The sequence below is a fragment of the Galleria mellonella genome, unplaced genomic scaffold, assembly GCF_026898425.1.
Source record: "Galleria mellonella isolate WM207_F2 unplaced genomic scaffold, CSIRO_AGI_GalMel_v1 utg312, whole genome shotgun sequence".
In the NCBI taxonomy this organism is placed as follows: Eukaryota; Metazoa; Arthropoda; class Insecta; order Lepidoptera; family Pyralidae; genus Galleria; species Galleria mellonella.
Genome location: NW_026442074.1, coordinates 9,219,429 through 9,239,359, shown reverse-complemented (window position 1 = coordinate 9,239,359; position 19,931 = coordinate 9,219,429). Strand labels below are relative to the sequence as shown.

Here is a 19,931-nt window from a genome sequence, read left to right as displayed (position 1 = left end):
TGAGGGGTACGAAAAATAGATGTTGGCTGATTCTCAGACCTACCCGATATGCACACAAAATTTCATAAAAATTGGTAAAGCCGTTTCGAAGGAGTTTGGTAACAAACACTGCGACACGAGAATTTTATATATAAGATTATGAGCAAATGCGATTACTGTTTAATTTCGAGGATTTTTTTCGGTTTCGAGAATTCAGAAAAGTCGATGGCCCTGGAAAGTATTTTATAAAACACTTTTTTTCTATATTTCAAGGACATTAGCTTTTCTAGGGAATTGAAGTTGAAAGGTCCACCGAAGTTGTGTAAGGATCACTTTTACTGAAAATTATCCTGAAGCCTCAGCCACATATTCCAAAATATGCGGCGTCTCTGATGCTTTATAGTTGCCTCAAGATAGAGCGCTATCTGTGATATTTATTCTATATATAAGTATTTATTTAAAGGACAGTGGCTCATTGCAAACTTTGCCAATATTGGGTCTAAATGGCGACATATAACATGCCAAATTAGAAGGGGTGATAGTGATTGTTTGTAATGGGGTCTTATCCTGCCCCATGACTGTTAATAGACCCTATCTAGTCGATCCCCACACCGTTCCCCCTGGAAACCATAATTGAATTTGTCATGCTGGGCCAACTGACCTGATTCATCCTCAATTGTGCCCCACCAGAATATAACGACAGCGCAGGCGAGATCACTATTTCATTTTCACTCATTAAAAAAAAAAACGTGTCAAATGATATTTATTTATTATTCATTCTTTACACCAGAACCCTTGCAATATGGAACCAGTCGAATAGTCATCCCCTGTTCACGGAGTCAGACGCTCGGTACCACCAGCTCGCGCTCACGAAAATGAGGAGGCTGCTGTACTGCATTTGTGGTGTTACAGTCTTATCAGTTGCTAGTAAGTACTCCATTTACTTGCCATAGTTACTTTTTTTTATAAATGACTAGTTTTAATTCTCAACTTCGCGTGAATTTACTGGGTACAGAGGAATAACACCTGAGTCCTCAGGAATGGTAACGCAGGGGGGGTATCATGGGCGAAACAGTATACTCTGTTGTGTCCATGGTACTGCTCATGTCTATAGGCGACGGTTACCGCTTTCCATCAGGTGGGCCGTCAGCTTGTTTGCCATTCTAAGTTGTATAAAAAAAAGACGGGAAACATTGCATGGCAATGGTAACCAGTAGCCTATGTCTTTCTCCATTCCAAATAGTGCATGTACTCTTATATCAAATTCATACATTCACATTTACAATATTAGAAAAAACTTAAAAATTACAGGGTACAAAGATATAACACCGCAGTTCCTAGGAATGGCGACGCATAAAATAAAATCTTTTACTTCTTGACCATAAACGTTAATGTTAGTAATGGGGACTAGCGGTCCCGTTACTGACATAAACGGCCACATTCTCAGCTCTGTCAAGTCGACTTCTACGAGGTCTCCTCTAGAAACCATCGTTATTCATTTTAGATTAATTTGTAAGGATGGGCCAACTAACCTAACTTCATCCTCATTTACCAGAGGGAGACTTTGTACAAAAGGGACAAAGGTGTCCAAGAAAACGCTTGGGCACCTTTGTCCCCATTCGTATTTCTACCGTGAAGCAGTTGTGTTTGCATGGCTGTGTTTCGGTTTGAAGCGTGAGATATGACAGTGAATCTATTTAAATATGTGTATTTATTTAAATGTACTATGTCTAAAATTACATGGTCGTTAAAAGCCTATGCATGATCGACTAACACCATGCACATTTGTCATTCAAGCAATCGTTTAATGTGTAATAGGCTTTGTTCAATAAGTGTTTTTTAATAACAGTTTTAAACTTATTAAAAGGTAGATCCAAAATATCCTTCGGTATCTTATTTTAACTTTTAATGCCTATTCCTATAAAAGACCTATTAACTTTTTCTAAACGATAATTTGGAACAGTAAGTTTGAATTTGTTAAGATTATTAGGATCGCTATTTTTAAGAAACAGTTAAACTGAACTAAACTGAGATCCTGCCATTACATTATAATTCATTAATTAATAATTCTACTACATTACTAATAATTCTCAAACTATGAAATATTATTATTAATTATGATTAATTGACTTAAATATATATAAATAATAATGAATAAATAAATAATAAATAAATTAATTAATTATGTTATATTTTGTTTATACACTAAACAAACGAACGAGTGAGCCAGCGAGCAGGCGGGCAAGCAAACAATCGATCAATCAGTCGAGTCGATCGATAATCAGTGGACCAGTCAAGTGACCAGTCGATCGATAAGTCGATCGACTAGTCGTTGAATCAGTGGATCAGTTAAGTGATCAGTCGATCTATCAGTTGACCGATAAGTTGCTAGATTAGTCGATGAATCAGTGGACCAGTCAAGTGACCAGTCGATCGATCAGTCGATCGATAAGTCGACAAATCAATGGATCAGTCCTGCGATCAGTCGATCAACAAGTCGCTCGATTATTCGATGAATCAGTGGACCAGTCAAGTGATCAGTCGATCGATAAGTCGACAAATCAGTGGATCAGTCCTGCGATCAGTCGATCGATTATTCGATGAATCAGTGGACCAGTCAAGTGATCAGTCGATCGAACAGTCAACCGCGATTAGTCGATCGACCAGTAAGTCGATCGAAATCGATATGGATCAGTCCTGCGATTAGTCGATCGATAAGTCGACAAATCAATGGATCAGTCCTGCGATCAGTCGATCGATAAATCGATCTATTAGTCGACAAATCAGGTGATCAGTCTTGTGATCAGTCGATCAATCAGTCGATCTATTAGTCGACAAATCAGTGGATCGGTTCTGTGATCAGTCGATTGATCAGTCGATCGATAAGTCGTTTGATTATTCGATGAATCAGTGGACCAGTCAAGTGACCAGTCGATCGATCAGTCGATTGATAAATCGATTATTACTATTATTTATTACCGACGCACATTTTGAACATGATATTATTCTTTTTAAAGATGACATTTTGATCCTTACCCTCAAGGTGGAGGGATATGTTTACGTACACAATTATATATAGGCACTGTTCTCTGATAGTGGTGCTCTATATTAACGCTGTTGTAAATAAATACAACAAAAAAGAAACCGCCAGCTTGTTCGCTATTCTAAGTTGTATAAAAAACCCATCACATTGGATACTTTGAAATAATAATATGTTGTATTCCAGGTTGGGTTACGTTAACCTTTTTCGGAGAATCGGTTCGATTCATCGCGAATAAGGAAACCAACGAGACTATGACAGAGCCTGCCCCGAGGCTGCCTTTGAAAGCTTGGTATCCATTTAATACAATGAGTGGGACTATGTACATTGCAGCTTTCGCTTTACAGGTTAGTAAAAATATATGTGATAAAATCTCAACGATGGTGGAGGGGGGGGGATGGATTATTAGTACTGAAGTCAAACAGCCCCATCACGAGCAATATTCCCTAACAAGTCGATCTTCACGTAGTGTCCTATGTAAATTGTCGTGGTCGTGGTCGTGGATGGATTCTTGTTGAATCCATCAGTATAGATAGCGCAGGTGGTCTTACCATTCCATTATCACCCATTAATCACCACGACTGTAACATTTAGCTCTTGACAGAAAGAAAGAAACTTTATTTTGTACAAACATATGACTGCACCCACACAGAGGTTAGAATTTTCCAAATCGGTTTATAAATGACGGAGTTGTGAGATAATAAGCACAAAAAAAAACAACCGAATTGAGAACATTCTCTTTTTTGAAAGTCGTTTGAAAAGGTAAATTCATTGTCGTTGATTTTTTTTTTTTAATTATTATTATACTTTTTTTTCTTATTGCCGTGTGGTTCTGGCATAAAATGGATGACCCCTTCCTTTCCCGTGGGTGTCGTAAGAGGCGACTAAGGGGAGGCGCGGGATGGGTAGCAGCGTTTCTCTTAAAATATTACCAAAGCCTAACTGAGGTTGCCCATCCTCCTGCCAAGTGTGGCAATTACTGGCAAGATTCTTTAAATTTTTTTCTTAGAATATTTTTTAGATTTTTTCTATATTATAATAAAAAACTACTATTAGAATTTATGCATTTCATTGTGCAAGCTCATCTGTTTCGCGTGTTTCTAATTTGGCCATTATAAACGATATCACCGTTTACAGTGATATGAAAATTCCCTCAGCCGACTTATCCAATTATTATTCCTTTGCAAATCCGCTTACATCCCCTCAACATACAAAAAATAAAAAAAAAATGTATTTGTACCTTTTTGTTTCGTTTTAATGTAATAATGTTTTATTATTTTGTGTTAATCGACTATACATATATATAATATAAAAATGTAATTATGTATTTTATGTAATATTTATTAATGAGATTGCTGTGCCCTTCCAGGGTTCATGTTGATTCTTTACCTTTAATAACTAAATAATTGAATTCAATTGAATTGAAACCTTGTTCTTTTTATAAGTTCCTAGTTACCACATCCTCTTTTAAATTACATTTCTCTCTAATCATATTATTGATTATTACAACCGCATTTAAACTAATATTATAAAAAGAAAAGATTTCTGCAATTGTCAAACTCAAAAAATCACTCATTATCATTTTATATGATTAATTTTAACTAGGTATTATTAAGTCTATCTTTAACTGTACAGTTTTTACCCTCGAAAATTCTATAGTTTTCTTTCAGCTTTTGTAAGAGATTCTTCTTTAGGATATTTTAAATTAAATATTTTATATGTGTCCAATGTAAATTATGTACAATTAAGATTTTACAACAACGACAATAAAAAGTATTTAACTAATTTTAAATATTATTTCACCTGTAGGAAACCACATGATCTACGAGTAACAAGTCCTGTATTTTATTAAAAAAAAAGAACAAAGGCAAGCTTGTTAGTCGGGGTGGAAATAAAAAAAAGCATTCAATAAAATAGACGTAATATTTTTCCACAGATATACTGGCTTCTATTCTCTATGGCCATAGCGAATTTATTGGATGTGATGTTTTGTTCATGGCTCATCTTCGCCTGTGAACAACTTCAGCATCTGAAAGCTATAATGAAACCTTTAATGGAATTGAGCGCATCCTTGGATACTTACAGGCCTAATACCGCAGAGTTGTTTAGAGCTTCGTCTACAGGTTAGTCAAGATAATATATTCTGAGGGCCTACCGTGAAATGTTTTCCGAAATTTCGGAGCCAAACGAAACAGAAATTTGATGTTAAAATTACATAATACATGCCGTTTGGAAATATTAAAAATGTTAAAATATTGTTCCTTTTGATGTTTATGATAGGATGTATGACGAATGAAATGTTAAAATCTATTTATTGGTTCAATTTTGGTATAAATAAAAACACGAAATTGAGTCTTCGGACTTTCATTTCATGGTAGATCCGCTGTACTCTTACACTTTATTTGTATCATCCGACATCTTACAACTATAATAAAACTGTGACTACATGACTGTACTTATATGGGATATATTTAAGAAAAAAATAAATGAGGGGTCTTAATGAGATCAATATCTATATAATCTAGGAATACAGTATATAATTAGGAACATCTGATACTATTGTAGTGGTCAATCAAATCAAAAAAAGAGTTAAGCTTTGCAACATAACATCTAGTTCAGTAAAATACATCAAAAATAATTCATCCACGAAAACCAGACTTTCTTGTTTAAAAAAAATCAATTTAAATAATCAATTCCAACAGAGAAATCTGAAAAGGTCCCAGACCCTGTGGACTTGGATATCCGCGGTATATATTCGACTCAGCAGGACTTCGGTATAACCCTGCGAGGAGCGGGAGGCAAGCTACAGACATTTGGTCAACCAACTCCGAATAACCCCAATGGTTTGACTCAAAAACAAGAGATGCTCGCTAGATCTGCTATCAAGTACTGGGTGGAAAGACACAAGCACGTTGTGAGGTTTGGTTCTTAAACTTTTCTATTTCTCAACCGACTTCAAAAAAGAGTTTTTCAATTCTGTTGTACTATTTTTTATATTTGTTACTTTATAACTGTATCAATGTCACTATCTGACTAAAAAGTAACTAGCATGTCTTATTCTTTTCATTTAAGAGTTTCCTTTTGTCGTTGCAACTAATTCATGCATTTTCTTCCAGCCAGTTCTATCCCAGGCCATATTCTTGACCTTCCTATACGACTGACTAGCATGTGCTGAGACAAAATTTTGCATGCCTTTAGATAAGGCGAAATGTGTAGCTCATTATTATTTATTACCATTTATATCACATTTCGAGCAAATAAATTATTTATTTATATTATTATAATGCGTCAATCAAGCAATCAATCACCAGAGGGAAACTGTACAAAAGTCGATTGCTTGGGTACCTCTGTCCCATTCGTGTTTCTACCGTGAAGCAGATGTGTTTGCATGGCTGTGTTTCGGTTTGAATGGTGGGATATGGCGTGAATTTACTGGGTACAGAGGAATAACACCTGAGTCCTCAGGAATAGCAACGTATGGGGGGTATCATGGGCGAAACAGTATACTCTGTTATGTCCATGGTACTGCTCATGTCTATAGGCGACAGTTACCACTATCCATCAGGTGGGCCGTCAGCTTGTTTGCCATTCTAAGTTGTATAAAAAAAATCAATGCCTGCTTAGCGTGGCAACAACAAAAACAAACAACTACTGCCAAAACCTCTTAAGGGGGAGGCTTACGTTCAGCAGTGGATAGATAAAGGCTGATATGATGAGGATGATGATAACTGTATCAGTTATAAACCGATTTTAATAATTCTTTTTTTATAAAAAAGGATATTATACACTTTTATATATATATATATATATATATATATATATATACCTTCATTAAGTCTACTTAATAAAGGAGAAGTACTTGCATCAATTAAGTCTACTTGTATCTACATAGTAATATACATTAAATTATGGGTTATTTGATCGATCAGCCATATTTTCCCATGTCCTTGTCACATCCAAGTGTGAGAGTGACGACAGTTGTCTTTTATTGAACATTTCTTACAAAAAGACTTCGATCAATGGCAACGTATCGATTTATTTAATTGTAGCTTTTTATATAAATATTTTTAAATGTGTTACTAAGAATTTTGAGTATTATTATAGTTTATTTCTATGAAAAGTTTTCAATTTTATACAATTGTCTAACTTTTTTTATTGTTATCAAGAAACAGTAACTATGTTTGATATTTAAAAAGTACTAAAAATAAAAATAAATTGCTATAAATAGATAAAAAAGGTTGATTATTGAATTATTGAGGGAGTTAAACTTAGTAATAAATATAACAATACTTGAAAACGCAAACGTTAAAAAAAGTAAAAGATAACCTACTTAAAAGTATTTTTGTTAAGAATGCTCGATTAGTTTTTTTTATGATACTTAGCAAGCCAACAATCTGACAGCTAATTTTTTCTGGTCTAAAGTGAGTTACTTTTCAATTGGTTAAAAATTAAAAATTGTGCCCCACAAAATACCAATTTTTCTGACAAAAATAGTTTTTTGAATCTACAAACTAAGCTGCGGGACTGATTTTGATAGAATTTCTGTGGAATCAATCTGTATCTTGAAATGACGGAGTTATATGGTAACAAACGTACAACCGAAAAAATATAACCGAATTGAGAACCTCCTACTTTAACCGACTTCAAAAGAAGGAGATTATAACTTTGAACAGTAATACTTACAGATTGGTCTCACAGAAATTTTATCAAAACAAATTCAGTGGCCAGTTTTTAAATCAAAATAATTGGGTTTGTTACAATTGAAGTCAGTTTTTTGTGGAATAATTTTAAATTATACATTTAAAATGCACTGTTCATGCCTTCAAAACTGAAACAAAAAGATTTTACAATACAATTGATGGTTGAGTTATTTATATGTATAATAGATATGCTGTGTTTACATATATTTATATTTTATATGTATCTACTGTATATATATACATATTAATATACATATATATAGTATATATCTGTATATTTATAATTTTATTTGTCTATACTCTGTTACTAAGTATATAGCTAGTAATAATTTATCAATATTGTTACACCATTATGCCCTACATACAAACCCTGTAGACACTTTCTCCTTTCGGATTTTCAAAGTTGACTGGAAGAAACCCTTTAAGAGATAAGTCCGCCTGTTTACATTTCTGTTATAACCTAATATCTATACTATAAGTGAATGTACAAAAGTATATAAATAAATAAAATATTTTATGTCTATATTTACGAAACTTTAAACGGTATTAATTATAATGATGAATTTTTTTAAATTTAATAAGTAAAAAATAATATAATTTTAATTTTTCAGATTAGTAGCTTCCATAGGAGACACTTATGGTACAGCTCTACTGTTTCACATGTTGATTTCGACGATCACCCTCACACTACTGGCTTATCAAGCTACCAAGGTACATTTTTAACCAACTTCAAGTAGAAAGTACTCAATTCTGTTTTTTTTTTTATATTTGTTCTCACGGAACTACGTTACTTCTAAACCGATTCGAAAACTACTTTTTTTTTATCTAGAAAGATATATTTTGTCTGTTTAAAAATTGTCACAATATTGTACGCTCCTTTATCCGTTGACATTGATGCTCCTTTCCATTGTTGCTGGAAGAAAACTCTATTAGAGTTAAGCTCGCCTTTGTACATTTGATTGCCTCTGTCATATTCTTATAACTGGTGTGTACAATAAAGTATTAAATAAATAAATAAAAATATATTTACGGATTGGTCCCACAAAATTTTTATCAAAAACGGTTCAGCAGTTACATTTTTAGATCAACATTTTTTCATTCATGGATTTGTTACAAATGAAGTCGGTTTCTTTTATGGGACACAATCTTTAATTATATCTTTGAACATTTACAAATTGGTCAAAATACATACTTATATTATATACATATATATAAATGTAAAAGTGTCCAAGTCTAGCTGTTTATTTACTTTTCACTGCTAAACAACTTAACCGTTTTTAATGATAATTTCAGAGATGAAAGATGATATTTAAATACAATTTGTCCCCTTTTAAAAATTAATGCCTTATTTTGAAAACGAAATTATACCATCGTACGTACGTATTACAGTAATTCTCTTAAAATTACTAAAATGATTTAAAATTAAAATACTTATCGCAGAAGAAATTATAAAGAAATGTTTATAGCACAAAGAACTCAAAAAATAGAGGGTTCGGTTCGTAAATATTGACAAATGACGGTACTAAGCCGATTTCGGGTCAACCTTGTAATCTCGACTCCATAAAGAAACTTGCCAAATGCGATTTGTGGGTGAGACACGAATTCCGGCCCTTTCAGTGCAAAAATAAAAATATGTAGGCGACTAAAAACCCTGGGAAAAGTTGAATAAAATAATTCTCTTTAAGTAAAGCTTGACCCTGGGAAGGGTTAAAACAAAAGAGGGTGTCACTTTAGGATTTCCAAGTAATATATACAAATCTGTTGACAATCCATTTGCAATATGTGTGGGGGAAGAGGTTATCAGTAATGCGAACTTCCAATCCTATTGCTAGCAATATACGCTATCAGGTCGACCTCCACGTAGTTCCTCCTGGAAAACATGGTGCTGAATTCCAGGTGTGTTCATCACGATGGGCTAACTGACCTGCCTTTTCATTCTCACCTATCATTCCTCACTGGTACCTCACCAGTGTATACCATTAGCGCAGGCGGAGTTACCATTCCATTATCATCTATTAAAAAAATATGGTGATGTATAGGGGAGAAGCGGATTGTTAATAATAGGGCTTAATAACCCCATTGCTTAATTCAGAATTAATTACATCCTCACTTATCACTCCTTAATTACCCCACCAACAAAAAGAAATAAATCCGGCGAGGTTATTATCCCATTATCCTACTAATCTTTTATTCACGTATGGAACCCGTTAAGGCAATACATATCGACCCATTGAGATCTTTTGTGCTTCTCCCTGCCTTATACCATCATTTTATAGAATCTAATCTTTACGTTATCGCGCAGTTTAAGATATCTATAGTCTCCTGGCTTTGGATAAGCCATTCTCAGTAGACTCATACGTATACTTGCCAACGAATGACAGTTCCACATCAAATGTTTCGATTCTGATTTCTCACCGCACATTCTGCACAGCGTGTCCGAGGATAGACCCATCTTGTATAGTAACCTTACTGGCATATCTACAGTTAAGGCACCCATTATGAGTTTTGTCTGTTTTTTTTTTATACAACTTAGAATGGCAAACAAGCTGACGTCCCACCTGATGGAAAGTGGTAATCCTCGCTTATAGACATGAGCAGTATCATGGACATAACAGAGTATACTGTATCGCCCATGATACCCCTCATGTGTTGCCATTCCTGAAGACTCAGGTGTTATTCCTCTGTACCCAGTAAATTCATAAAATAAAATTATTAACTATATACAATATATAACCCTATACATATATATTAAACATGTACCTTAATACTAGAACAAATATATATAATTATAGGTACAAAAAAAACAAATTAACATAAAATTATATATATATATATATATATATATATATATATATATATATATATATATATATATATATATATATACATAAATAAAAAATGCTAATTTATCAAATGAAGAATCAATCGAATAGAGAGAAGATAATCTAGAGGTCATTACCTATTTCTAAAGTTAACGACTGCAAATTTGCAGACTACTATACTATAGTACTATAGATACTATAGTACTATAGATACTATAGTACTATAGATACTATAGTACTATAGATACTATAGTACTAGTTTTTAGCGTCCATTAAAAAAATTACTTACTGTTTTAGATTGATGGTGTTAATGTATACGCGTTCAGTACACTCGGTTACCTCACCTATACATTGGGCCAGGTGTTTCACTTCTGTATATTTGGAAATCGACTTATTGAAGAGGTACGTATTATTTATTTCTAGACAGACACTACAATAGAATTTGTAGTGTGGCCCTTAAAATGGGCCATCCCTTCCTTCCTAGTGAGTGTCGTAAGAGGCGACTAACGGAACTATTAAGTTCCTTTAATTGCCTTTGACCATTAGATCAGAGGATGGGCAGATGCGTCCTTATTAAAACATTACCTGCCTGCCAAGCGTGATTACTACTGGTAAAACCTCCCATTGGGGATAGGTCTTTGTTCAACAGTGAGCAGTTATTGGCTGATATATAATTATCATCACTACATAGTATAAAATAAAGTCGCTGTCGCTGTCTGTCCGTTCCTATGTATGCTTAAATCTTTAAAACTACGCAAAGGATTTTGAAGCGGTTTTTTCAATAGATAAAGTAATTCAAGGGGAAAGTTTATATGTATAATACAGGAATAATATTGTAGAGAAACACTGATAAATATAGAGGTTTCTAATGTGATGTCGTAAATAAACACATTGTTTTGCGCTTACATTGCATCGCTGGCTGAACCTCACGAGATAAATCAAAATAATGTACTACAGTATTGTACACCTTAAAAAGGTCAACAAAAAAGTCCGCGATGATATATGTCTATCTAGGTAGGTATATTTAGTATCAGCATTGCATCGTGTGAAGCCGAGGCGGGTCGCTAGTATATTATAAAAAGTCCAGAGTATTTTGCGTTGTGTGGAACTAATATTTTCTTCTTGATCAGAGCTCGTCAGTGATGGAGGCAGCCTACTCCTGCCAGTGGTATGATGGCTCCGAAGAAGCTAAAACATTCGTTCAAATCGTCTGTCAACAATGTCAAAAGGCGATGAGCATATCCGGAGCCAAATTCTTCACTGTATCATTGGATCTCTTTGCTTCTGTAAGTATTAAAATTACCTATTAATGGTCATAGTGATACCCATTATGACTATATATAAGCTGAGATACAGTATATGTAAAATATATACATGAATGAACTGTGTAACTTGCCATAAAAAGCATAACTTTCAGCCTATCGGTGTACGCTGTTGGGGCACCAGTAAGGGGTAATATAAGGGTGAGGATGGGACAGGTAAGTCAGCCCATCGTGATGAATTCAACAATAAATGAATCACGATGGTTTTCGGGGGAAACCGCGGAAGGTCAACCTGATAGGATTTATTGCTAGCAATGGGGTTACTAATCTCCATTACTAACAATTTCTTCTTCCATCGAGATTATTAGGTCGACCTCAACTTAGTCGTATCTAGAAACTATCCTGGTTAATTCTAGCTAAATTCAGCATTATTGGTCAATATAGTATAACTTCATACTCACTTATACTATCACTGGTATTCTGCCAGCAATTTACCAATAGCGCAAACGGAGCCACACTCACCTTATTTCATAAAAACAGTCATTTTCAAAGAAAATTTTTTTAATCAGTTAAAACCTAGAACCTTCAATAATCGCATGTTAAACCACGTTTATGTTTCAGGTGCTCGGTGCAGTCGTAACTTATTTCATGGTGTTGGTACAACTGAAGTAGATAAAAAGTTTTATCGTCTGTGTTGGTACTAGCTCTACACTGTTGCAGGTGGTCCTTTAAGGACTTGAATGTATTCGGATTACGGTTAAGAGATTATACCAAAGTTTATTCAGACGTATATTCTGTTTCAATAGAATTTAATGAAAATGTTACAGAGTTTTGTTGAATCATCACTGAAACATTTATGATGAAATTAGTAACGAATCGAAAGATTTAATCGATTAATTGATTTTTTATTTCTAGTTCTATTCGAACATTATTTAGAACATCTACATTATTTAAATTTTGATTAAGTTCTATTAAAACAGATTATATTAATATAGATTATACAATTACTCTCTTATTTTCTTGTCTCAAAACCTATTTTAACTATTGAAGTGATTCGTCTCTAACTTCTGCACTAAATTCTTAATCTAAAAGAGAGAAAAAAACAGCATATGTAATTATTAAAATAGATTGGTGTCCTACAAACCTATTTTAATCAGTTTTTATTTAAGTTTATTTTTTTAATAAAGCGGCAAGTCTTTTAAGAAATATTATATATATACTTATACGTAATTATATATACTCGTATACTAAGTCTGAATTGCGAAAATAAATTCTATGTATGGCATTGCTTTTATATATGTACAAGAAGATGCGGCACATTATTATTCTTTTAAGAATGCATTCTATCAGTGAATTTAAACTTGTTTCGCAAAGAAATTCTAGTCAAAAAGAGATATTATTAACTCATGACCAACCAACAAACACCACGTAGTTGCTAGGCGGCCAAACGTGGCAACTACTGGCAAAATTCTTCTTATGGGGAAGGCTTATGTTCAGCAGTGAATAGTTAACAGCTGAAATGATGATGATGACTAACTCATGATGTTCCACGGCTGGACAAAAGTCTCCTCCAGGAGTAGGTAACACATTTTTGTGGTTTCTTGCTCTTTTTTTTTTTTTTTTTTTTTTTTTTTTGGGAAAAGTTTGTAATTTATAAGATTTCACCTTGTACGTCTTACAATCTGTCTTAACAATCGACGTGATAATGAGTGAACGTGAAAAATTATGTATATGTAATGTATTGGTATGACTGTGGTTCGAATCCCAGTGTAAGCCTTCGAATTTTCAATTTTATGTTTGGATCATTAAACCATATCAGAGGCCTTCGTGTATTATGAATCGAATCGTACGGTCTTCTCAGCCTTCCTTAAAGGACTTCAGCAGGGACCTCTTTGCTCCAAGATCATCATTGGGGGCGACTTTCCCCCAGTCTCTAGCATTATTGCCGTCGTGTGTGAGTGGTATCATCTTTTTTATAAGTTTCATTGAAGGACCTAGACCTCTCACTCATGAATGATGACTTAGTAAGCATTTTTAAGCTATGTTAAAGGTTTTCGTATACAACGAAGACGATCTCAATTATTGACCCCAGAGAGCATTACCCTTACACGATTAGTAGAGGCAGAGAGTATAGTACTACTTCTTGAGGATGAAAAAGAGTGGTGACATTCTAATCTTATTTTGTAACATCCAATTCAGTATATTATTGACAGTAAAATATAAAGTCTGTCAATATTTTTTTGGCGCTCTAGGTCCATATGCTTTGCACTACATTTAAGTCTTAGATTATATAGATAGAGAATTGTTTGTGAAAAAAGACAAAATTTTGTCAACTAAACGTCACTTTGGCCGACTGAAGATCGACAAAATAATACGCATTTTTCAATTTGACAAGAAATTTGATTGAAAGATTTCCAAATCAAATCAGCAGGTCTACTATTAAATTTAATATTGTTATCAATCCTGTCTATTGCCAATAACAATTTTGTATTGCTCTTTTGAAATAACAATTAGAAATTAGGTTAGAATTGAGATCGGTTTGTAATAGTTTGTATTGGCAAGTTACATTAATATGTATGTATCCAAACAATATGGAACTATTGTGTTGCTAGTGTTGCAATTCGAGAGTTCAAAACGTCTCAATTCCAATATTGATCTATTGGAATTTATTTCAAGAGTCTACAGGTTGTTTTAGTTATAATTTAAATTATAACTATTTTTTTCTGATATAAATAAACATATGTATATATTATTCATAAATTAATATACATATATTAATTATGATGGCGGCCATTTTCTCTGACTTTGACAATGAAAACATATTATAAGCTTACATTCAGATATAAATAAAAGTAATCACTGAAGATAGGCATAATTGTGAATATAATATTATCCTTTGTTTATCTCGTTCTTTCAAATTTATTCGTAAGAAATTCATTCTTTATATTTTTCTATTTATTCTTTATAATATAAATTTCTCTCACATACGTAGGAATAATATTTTCGTATCCTAATTTCTGTACACATAGATAAAAAAAGTTGATCAATTTTTACCGAAGTATTTGTTAATTTTTCCTTTGCCATAGACCACTATTTTTCTTAATTCCAAACAGTTCACATGACAATACTGGTATGTTTTATCTATTCTATAAATAAAACACAGGTAAATCTATGTTTATGGTGTGCATTTATTGTTCTAATCATATTGCAAATTTGGCGGAGTGCCGAAATTCTCGCTTGTTTAATTTCTTTCGGATGGCTTCGCGGACTACTTTAGGTATTTCCAAGAATCATTAGTGATCCGCGGATCACAGATTAAAAACAGAGTTGCCAGATGCAAATTTTTATTTGTACTCAAACATCAAAAATTTGTTTTTATTGATTGAATCTAATTGATGTAAATCGTTAACAGAACTTATATAGTTTATATAGTTTTACTCAATCACAAACTTATATAGTTTTTCAATATGCTTTGCCGTGTGTTGCATGAGAATAACAAAAAATATACTATTCCTTCCATTTCTACTTTCAGTTTATCTTTCCTTCTCCGTTTATTACTCCATTATCTGTTTTGTTATCTTTATACGTAGTATATTTTATAATATTTATATAGCACTATAGTTTTTACAAGTACCAAAACTATTTCCTCTAAAGCACACCAATTGCAACTTTAAAATTTCGCAAGCATAAATTTTTTTACCCGAAATTGTGACAAATATATCCAATTTGGCGACACTGGTTAAGAAACACTGATCTATGTAATCTAAGATTTTTGTCAGTTTGTAAACAACAGCATAGTAATTTGATGCATTGCATATATTCTCGTACAACATTCGAAACTATATACGTATACTGCTTACTGTTGTTTTGAAGCGCAGTGGACCGGGCACGTTCGGGGCCCTAAACGATCGTTGTACCTAGTCCTCTTGTATGTAAATCGAACTATATAAGGCTCAATTCACATTGATTGTTTATATAAAGTTTATTGTACATTTATATTCGAAACAACAAGAAAAAAAGATTCTCTTTTGTTTCAAATATAATTGATAATTACAAAAAGTTATAACGATATCCTAAATATATGGATTTTTATTTTTAGCGCTTTAATAATGAGAGATAAATAAGCTATTATTCAAACTAATTTTATAAATAGGAAAGATTACATTTTGTGTCTTTAATGGATTAACTGAAATACTTAACCGATTTTAAAAATTCTTACACCTATATAAAAGATCGGCAGCAAACCTGCAATGCATCTGGTGTTGCGGGTGATTAAAGGCAGTGGTAGTCACTTACCACCAGGCTAGCTGCATGCTCGTTCACATACTATGTTATAAAAAAAAAGCTATAATACATTATCAGTTATTAACATAGGCTGTATTTTATTAAAAAAAAAAAAAAAAAAAAACTGCGTAGCCGTAGCGAGTTCCAGTTTAAAAATAAAAATTAAACTACTTAAAACATTAATATTGCTAACAAAATAATAAATGTTAAATTTAAATTTAGCGAACTTCACAATGTTTTCAGGATACAATAATGTTCATTTTAATAATTAAAATTGGAAGTTTTATCTAACTTTCCCCGAACCTACGATTTTGGTGTTTGACACAACTTTACATTGAATCAAAGCCTCAGGGCTGTTGTCGGTTTTGACTGACCAATTTTAGTTGTTAAATTGTATTTATTGTAACCATTGATATAAATATAAACTAAGATTCATATTTATCTAACTTTTAAAAGTATTTCATATTTATAGTTATATGTATTATTTACAAATAGTTATCATAACATGAGTGGAATCGAATTATTTTGACTACATACGTAGATGTAGTATACTAACAACTTTGTAAGAATATTCCGGCTCATTTGACTACTAACGTCGCTCAGTGTTTAAAAGTGAGTGTAAAATTTAGTTAAATATAATTTTATTTGCGTTTTTTTATTTCTGGTTGTGTATCTAAGGTTTTATCATATCAATGTTTCATTTACACACAACAATAATACTATACCAGGTATTTAAATCATGTTAAAAATTACATGAACCATATCAATTGTTAAGATAATTAAAATCAGTTTTAAATCAATAAATATATCGTGTAATATATAAAAAACTATTAGTGATATGCCACCGCATTCCCTATAAAGTCATAAATTGTAAACGATTATAATGTTATAGAATACATATTGTTTTCAACAATAAGGCAGCCTTATTGTTGAAAACAATATTTTGAAGGCAACCTTATGGTGTCAGATTTCATTAATAGATAAATAGATAATAATGAAGTACAAAATAATAATTATATAATAATTATTGTTTATTTTTATAAGTTATTGTAACATTAGATAAGAAAATATATTTTTGAGACAGCAATATATATTTATAAACAATTATTACATCATCGAAAGAATTTAAATGTAAGAAGTATTATCATCGAATTTGAAAAATTTACAAATATACTTTAAAGATATTATTATCAAATAGCTGCAACTGGTGTTTTTCTCCCGTTATTTAGAATAAACATATATTAATTTTGTCTATAATGTCTTACAAATCTATTCGGCCGTTAAGGTTTGTGTAGAGGACGGACGCTTTGTTAGCGGACAAAATTTTCCTTTGTGTGGCCCATGTACTAGCACAATACGAGTACGTGTGCGTTGTAGCATGCAAATGTAAGGGGTTTATTAGAGCAAATTAAAATGTATGGCGAGACTTATTTTGTTGAATAAAAAAGCCCTTAGATACGTGGCAATAGAATTTATTGTTACAATCATTATCGTTTACGGATCAATGAGATAGAATGAGACGACAATATTTGATGTCTTTTCCTTTCTCATGCGAGCGATAACCATCTATTCTATTGATAGAAACGTTTACAATTTGTCTAGACAGGGCAGACGAAGAAAATATTTAAGGAAAGTAAGTCTACAATCAATTCTCAATTCAATTCAGGTCATTATGCGTAATTGAGTAAATTATCAAACATTGTTACATCACACTTTTTAATATTAGTTACATAGCTATTTTTATATGCACTTGTTTTGTACCTTATGCAGAAATAAAGAAGAGTTTATGTGCCGTTATTAATAATATATTACATCTATGTGTTAATTGTTGATAGATTTAATATATTAAATGTCTACAAGTTAGAAAATTTTAAAAATAATTTATCGATCGAAATTGTTTCTAAACATATTACTGAATATATTGTATTTTAATTTTTATATTTTTTACAATACTATAAAATATAATAAATATAGATATAATTATAAAGTATTTATCTATGAATAATATTGTTATGAGTATACATGAATATTTTTAATGAAAACAAAACTAAATTAAATTTATTTAAAATCACTTATCAAAAGTAGTGATATTTTTTAAACGTCTATTTATCACGTGTTAAAATCTTGTCGTGATATTATTTATTATAAAATTAGTTGAAAAATACTAATTTTTAAAAATCGTAAATAAATAAATGTCGTAAAACCCGTCTCCACTACCAGTTTTGGAAAGAAATTAGGCTTTATATATTTTCGAATAAATATTATTCGCAATATTTTAATCTCTTTAAATTAAATAATTTTGTATCGTTATTTTTTTAAATTATATTAATTTTACAAATTCTTCTAATAAATGAATGACAGTATTTTAATCATTGATATAAATAATTTAATTAAATTTAATACAAACAATCTTGTATTATTGTGAAATATCATAAAATTATAATAACAATTCTTTGTGATGTTAGTTTATAGTCAATTTGTTTAATTCTTTGTACATGTATGAAGTTCTTAAATAAATCACAGTATATTTTAGAAATATTTGTTTTCTTTCTATCCCTATATATAAATAAAATTTGCCGTGTAGTTCCGGTATAGAATAGATCACTCCTTTCTTTCTCGTAGGTGTTGTAAGAGGCAAGTAAGAGAACTTAATGATCGAGGAACAGGCAGCAGCATCCCTCTTAAAACCTCACCAAAGCCTAACTGCGGTTTCTAACTCACCTTCGAAGTGTCGCATCTCGAAGGGAAAGTTCTCTCAAAGGGGAAGCTTACGTTCGACAGTGGACAGTAAATAACTGTGTCATTATATAAATCAAATATTGTCAAGTTTCAGTATAAACTTTATGAATACTATTACATCATGTGCCCTAATTTCGTACTTATTTGCTACTCTAATTAGTCTAATAACTTACATTTTGTTTCATTAAACAACAGTGATTTTAATAGGTTTAATTTTTTTTTTCTCTTTATTTAGCTCAATAAACAGTGGACACAATAACAATATAATATATAACAATATAATACTACTAAATATGAATTGAATGGCGTGAATTTACAGGGTACAGAGGAATAACACCTGAGTCCTCAGGAATGGCAACGCATGGGGGTATCATGGGCGAAACAGTTTACTCTGTTATGTCCATGGTACTGCTCATGTCTATAGACGACGGTTGCCACTTTTCATCAGGTGGGCCGTCAGCTTGTTTGCCATTCTAAGTTGTATAAAAAGAAATTATTAATTTTAAGAATTATTCTGAAGATTTAAAAACCATTTTATTTTTTGAAATTAATAAAAATCATATTATTGGCCTACAAACTTCCAATGTACATAAATAACTTCGTGAATTAAATTGAATCAATATTTACAATACGAAATTTAAGTAAATATGAACAGAATAAAAATTAAATAATTAGCATCCATAATTTATAAGATAAATATGAGTTAAAAATTAAAAAAAAAATTGGCTTTCCTTACTACCATAACGTGTAAAGTTTTAAATTCAAATTAGTACGGGAGACACAATTTTTTTATCGATTCATCTTTTTGCAAGAAAAATATTTAATTTTATGATTTAGTAAAGTATTCAAATAAACGATTACTAATGATTTAGATTTAATATTGAACGTAATAAATCGTACAGCCTTATTCAAATTTTCACTCTGTGAAATTTTAATTAAAACTTAAAATGCTGTGAACCAACCAAATTTACAGAACACAGGATTAATCGAGATAATTAGTGGTAGAGAATTAAATTCGCGTTGTAACTTATTGGCGTATATATACACTTTCCTTATAAGATATATGTATATTACATTTAGTATATATGTGCCCATACTTTAAATT

The 19,931-nt window shown here is 31.8% G+C and overlaps 1 protein-coding gene across 1 annotated transcript in view; it reads left to right on the top strand.

Moving 5' to 3' along the window:
- The window catches only part of LOC113519132 (odorant receptor coreceptor), a 28,358-nt gene extending 12,586 nt beyond the window's left edge, over window positions 1–15,772 (top strand). Inside the window, exons 4-11 of the mRNA XM_052895961.1 lie at window positions 770–906; window positions 3,206–3,366; window positions 4,956–5,142; window positions 5,722–5,938; window positions 8,331–8,430; window positions 10,839–10,943; window positions 11,672–11,827; window positions 12,425–15,772. Coding sequence (XP_052751921.1) covers window positions 770–906; window positions 3,206–3,366; window positions 4,956–5,142; window positions 5,722–5,938; window positions 8,331–8,430; window positions 10,839–10,943; window positions 11,672–11,827; window positions 12,425–12,475 — 1,114 coding nt within the window. The 3' untranslated portion in view covers window positions 12,476–15,772. The remainder of the gene's footprint in view (window positions 1–769; window positions 907–3,205; window positions 3,367–4,955; window positions 5,143–5,721; window positions 5,939–8,330; window positions 8,431–10,838; window positions 10,944–11,671; window positions 11,828–12,424) is intronic.
- The last annotated feature ends 4,159 nt before the right edge of the window (window positions 15,773–19,931 follow it).